Here is a 4575-nt window from a genome sequence, read left to right on the forward strand (position 1 = left end):
CTATTTGAATGACCCAAACAGATGTAATCGTTTTTATTTAAAAAAAAATATTCGCGTGAATTACATCCGCTTCCAGTTTTGAAAGAAGCCGACACGCTTACATGGCCTTCTTCTACCAAAATATGTTCATTAACACGTTCAGTCCTAGTTTAAGGGCCCCGCCAATTAATTTTTTCACAATTTCAATTAAATAATTTTCACAATTATTTAAGATACCGTTCTTTCCCAGATGATAATACCCAATTGAAATTATTCAACAACAAAAAAGCATTATCTACTTATTTCAAGTAGAAACAGATGAGAAATGGCACAAAAAATCATCGAGTGACACGCTGTTGCTGTCAGGATCAAAATTATCAGTCTGGACATCCACACAAATACTACTATTTCCACACTGAAATGACTTATGAGAAGCCACTGAATTAGCATTCACACAACAGTCAGAATAATTGTTTCTAACATGCATCTCAGTTGCTTTTGAATAGGTTTAGGACAGAAAGATCGCCCCATTACTCTCCATAGCCCAATTAACTAAGATATTCATTAAAAATAATGCAATTGAAACAGATAGCCTACTTGGGGAATAGACATCGTAGATACTGAGAATTACATTCGTTTTTGGAATGTTTGGTTTTCAGGACTGGTGCATATAGTAAAGTTGCAAAATTGCGTATGTCCCAAGTCATAGACACATTTCTGCCTAAGTCACAGTGCGCCATTATGACGCCACGTAACTGCGTCATACAAATTAACTTAAATCCGGCTACGACCAAAAAATTGAACCATGGCAAATTATTGACTCAATTCCATAACAATATCCCTAAGAAGTTTTTTACGTTCTTCTCAATACTGCTGAAAATGACTTACGTAATTTGGTTATTAGCGTGACGATATTATCATCATACTACAACAAGCAAACAAATCTACACTGCTCGTTAACACATGTTTTAAACCAACATAATACACACCGTATATGCTATGGAATAGAGGATCAATGCTAATAGGAGTTATATGAGAGATGACGATATATACAGGAAGCAGAAATGGAAAATTAATACCACAAATACGCAGCAACAATGGTAATGACCAAAGCTAATAATGCGAAAGTAATATACATTTCGGTGTACATTTCTTTCACATACGAAGCATGTTTTAGACTGTTTGCAGTTATCGATCCATTCTTATTTTCATGTGGAAACGGCACATCTGGTAATTCGTGCCCCAAGAACCGGCATACTGGATCCCAGCCTTCTTTAACATTGAAAATGAGCAATTGTTCCCGAGGTGCATTCTGTCAAAAAATATGTTAAAAACTAATTGTAGAACATCTGTCACAGTAGAAGATGTTGCTACCGTGGTTGAAGATGAATCAGAAGATTCAATGGTTCCGGATTGGCTGTTTATTGAACGGCAACTCCAATATCAAACTTTCAACAGCATAACAGATTACATCACTAGAGAACTGAAAACACGTCCAGCCGCCAGCGCGGCGTCCCGATAAGAGAGATTGAAAGACAGTTTTTTTCTTCACATGTACTGTGAGTGGTCGGAGTCCAGATCCGACAAACAGAATTAAACCAGGGTCAACATAACCGTTTATAAACATAAAAATAGATACATACACACAACATAAACGCGGACACTATGGTCCGCGACACATCGAACAAGAGGCATCAATATCTCAAATTAAGGGATATCGTTTATATTCTGCAAATTAAATCACAGTTACCTCTAGCACATCGTTATTGTGATCTTTGTAATATTTTGCATATTGATCTTGGTCCAGAATGGGAATTTTTTTACATATTTCATATCCTTTTATCTCGAAAGGCGGTTTGCAGAATTTTGCAACTGAAAATAAAATAAAACCATTGGAATCAATTTATTTAGTGACCTGAGAACTTCTAAAAATAAAATGCCGCACACTTTCCATGCTCTAATAACACATTTTTGATCTTTGATTAATAATGAATGATAAGTTCCTAAAAACAAATCTGGAATGGTTCTTCATCTACAAAAGATATAGCTTTCACATTTTATTGTTAATTTGCAGCTCCTTTTTCAGAGTCTAATATAAAAATTTTCAAAAACTATATTTGGGCTTTACTCGACGTTGACTTCCACCTAACAATAACGAATATGGAGTCGCAAAAAAGTTTTATATAACTATAAACTGCAAGCTATCGTGTTTTCCCGAAAATGGGACTCAGCTTAAATTTCAAAAATGATTTTAATATAAGCCCTCCCCTAAAGTAAGACCGAGTCGATAGCGCGAATTTATTTTTTTAACTAGTCGATAGCAATAAATCATTCCTACACTTTTCAATTCGTTACTTTATAATTTTGCGTTTGATAAATGGAAATAAAAGACGTCCTGTCGAAATAAGCCCTAGTGTTATTTATCGAAAGAAAATTGAAATCAGACCATATCTTATTTTTGGGGAAACACGGTATTTGTAGAACTGACTTTTTATCAACATTATTCTCTGATTTTGTCCCCATAATTCGAAAACAAAATTGGTCATTCTGTGTTTCCGTTGTAAATTTTAGGGGTGATTTATTGCTTTTAGTTTATAATAAATCTTCTTAAATTTAAACTACCGATCTTCAAACTACCGGGAATTCAAAATCCCTACTCCAGTTCTTAAACGTCAGAAAATACGCTCCCGCAGAAATGTTCTCTCAGTAAACCCAGCCAGACATCCAGATATTTTGCGTAACTAAAAACTCACTAGATTCTCTTTCCAGGTCCCACCAACGTCTAGCCTTCAACGATAAGACGGAAAGTGGGAATGAAAATGCCGATTCATTGTACTTGGTATATTGGTTGATGAATGACTTCGCACATTCGTATTTATCGTTGCGTATAGTGAGAATCAACTGAAATATAAATGATCCATCATGTTCTTGATAGTGAGAAAATCATGACGAATACCTCATTATAACAATGTAATAATAATTTTCATATATACCCCCCCCCACTCACCTTAATGTCTGGAAATGCTTTGAGAAACTCTTTCCAATACGCTATAGCTAACGTGTCACTTGTAGCGTCGTAACCTCTAAACATTTTACGTAAATCTTCAACGTTTCCTTTGCCTTGCAAAAATTTCATCCAATATCCATATAACTCCTCAAAGTTTCTTCCAGCATCCGATACATTGTAGCCCAGAATTCTTAATGCTTGACACATACTTTTGGTCCCAGTTTTCAAAAAACCAACAATTAGAATCTTCATCTTGCAACGACCTAAGGTTTGGCAATAATCCCGTTTTATAAATATGTAGAGGTGACAATACCTGATCAAAATCAGATGCTGTTAATGGAATATGTAAATGCTACTAAGAGAACGGAATGACCAATATTGTTAACGATATCATCAGCACAATTACCAACTTTCATTTAGACCAGGGGTGTACAAACTGTGAATGCGGCCCGCAAGGAGAAATTGTGCAGCCTGCGGAGAAGTGCCAATCCTGAATGAGGTGCCCCCGAAACGAGTTTTTAGCTTAGTTAAACTGGTACGTACGAGTAATTCCAATTATTTTGCGTCGCAAAGCCTATCTATACCAGTACTTGAGTGCCACTGCCATGTTAGTAACATCAGCTCAGGGACTCCCAAACTTTTTCAGCTTGCGGCACACTAACAACAAGATTAAAAAGTCGCGGCACACTTATTACAAATCAGTTTTATTAAATCTTTTATACGTAAATATAATGCGTTTCGGCAGTAAATATGATTAAAACATTATTTTGTGGGTCAATTGCATAAAATTAATATTTGCAAAATCCTGAAAATGCAAATGAAAAAAATATTTTGTTGTACTATATATATTGCAAGGGTGGCCAACACGCCCATTGCGATAGACCGGTCGATCGCCACGTTTCGGGTAGCCGATCGCGTCTGATATTGAGTAAATTTGCCAAAATTCCAAGCAAGCAAAGAATCGCACTTGAAGAATATTGTAAATTAGAGAAGTTTGAGCAGTCATGTAACTTTTATGATTTGAGATTATTCATTATTCGCTATTTATATATTACATGGATACTTTCATTCGAGGTTTTTGGAGGAGTTGAAAACACTTACGACAACAAATTAGACAGACCCGAGATATGAATTGTATGATTTGAATGAATCTAAATAAATGATTAAAAATCTACTCCGGGTACAATTACATAATCAAAAAATTAACAAATTGAATGGAATATAAAAAATGCCAATTTATTGAGAATGCGCCCGCAGGACCGAGCTTGTTGTCAGTAGTGGAATTTTTGTATGCGTGTGTGCGGTCATCTGCGTATACGTATCCATTCATTTTTGTTTATGACATTACAACCGATCAGTCGATCGCGAGCTATTTTGAAGGTTTTAGTCAATCGCGTTCGAAAGAAGGTTGGCCACCCCTGATATATTGTATTACATATGTTTTACTGATATACTGACAGAAAATTTGCACGGCAAAATTTAACAACTGGAAATATTTCACGTGAAAACATGAAATGTGAAAAGTTATGAAAGTAATATAACTTCAAAAGTCTCTTTATTTTTTTAACTACTAAAAGTTTGAAAAAAAT

General features: G+C 35.3%; 1 protein-coding gene across 1 annotated transcript; it reads right to left on the minus strand.

Moving 5' to 3' along the window:
* Positions 1 to 903: 903 nt before the first annotated feature.
* On the minus strand, positions 904 to 3263 carry LOC144421904 (uncharacterized). The gene is made up of 4 exons (XM_078111455.1): positions 2987 to 3263; positions 2733 to 2880; positions 1730 to 1851; positions 904 to 1291 (listed from the first exon to the last, which is right to left on the minus strand). The coding sequence occupies exons 1-4, from the start codon at positions 3236 to 3238 to the stop codon at positions 1052 to 1054; spliced, it is 762 nt and encodes a 253-aa protein (XP_077967581.1). The 5' UTR covers positions 3239 to 3263; the 3' UTR covers positions 904 to 1051.
* Between the last annotated feature and the right edge of the window lie 1312 nt (positions 3264 to 4575).

This window comes from Styela clava, chromosome 4, assembly GCF_964204865.1.
Source record: "Styela clava chromosome 4, kaStyClav1.hap1.2, whole genome shotgun sequence".
Classification (NCBI taxonomy): Eukaryota; Metazoa; Chordata; class Ascidiacea; order Stolidobranchia; family Styelidae; genus Styela; species Styela clava.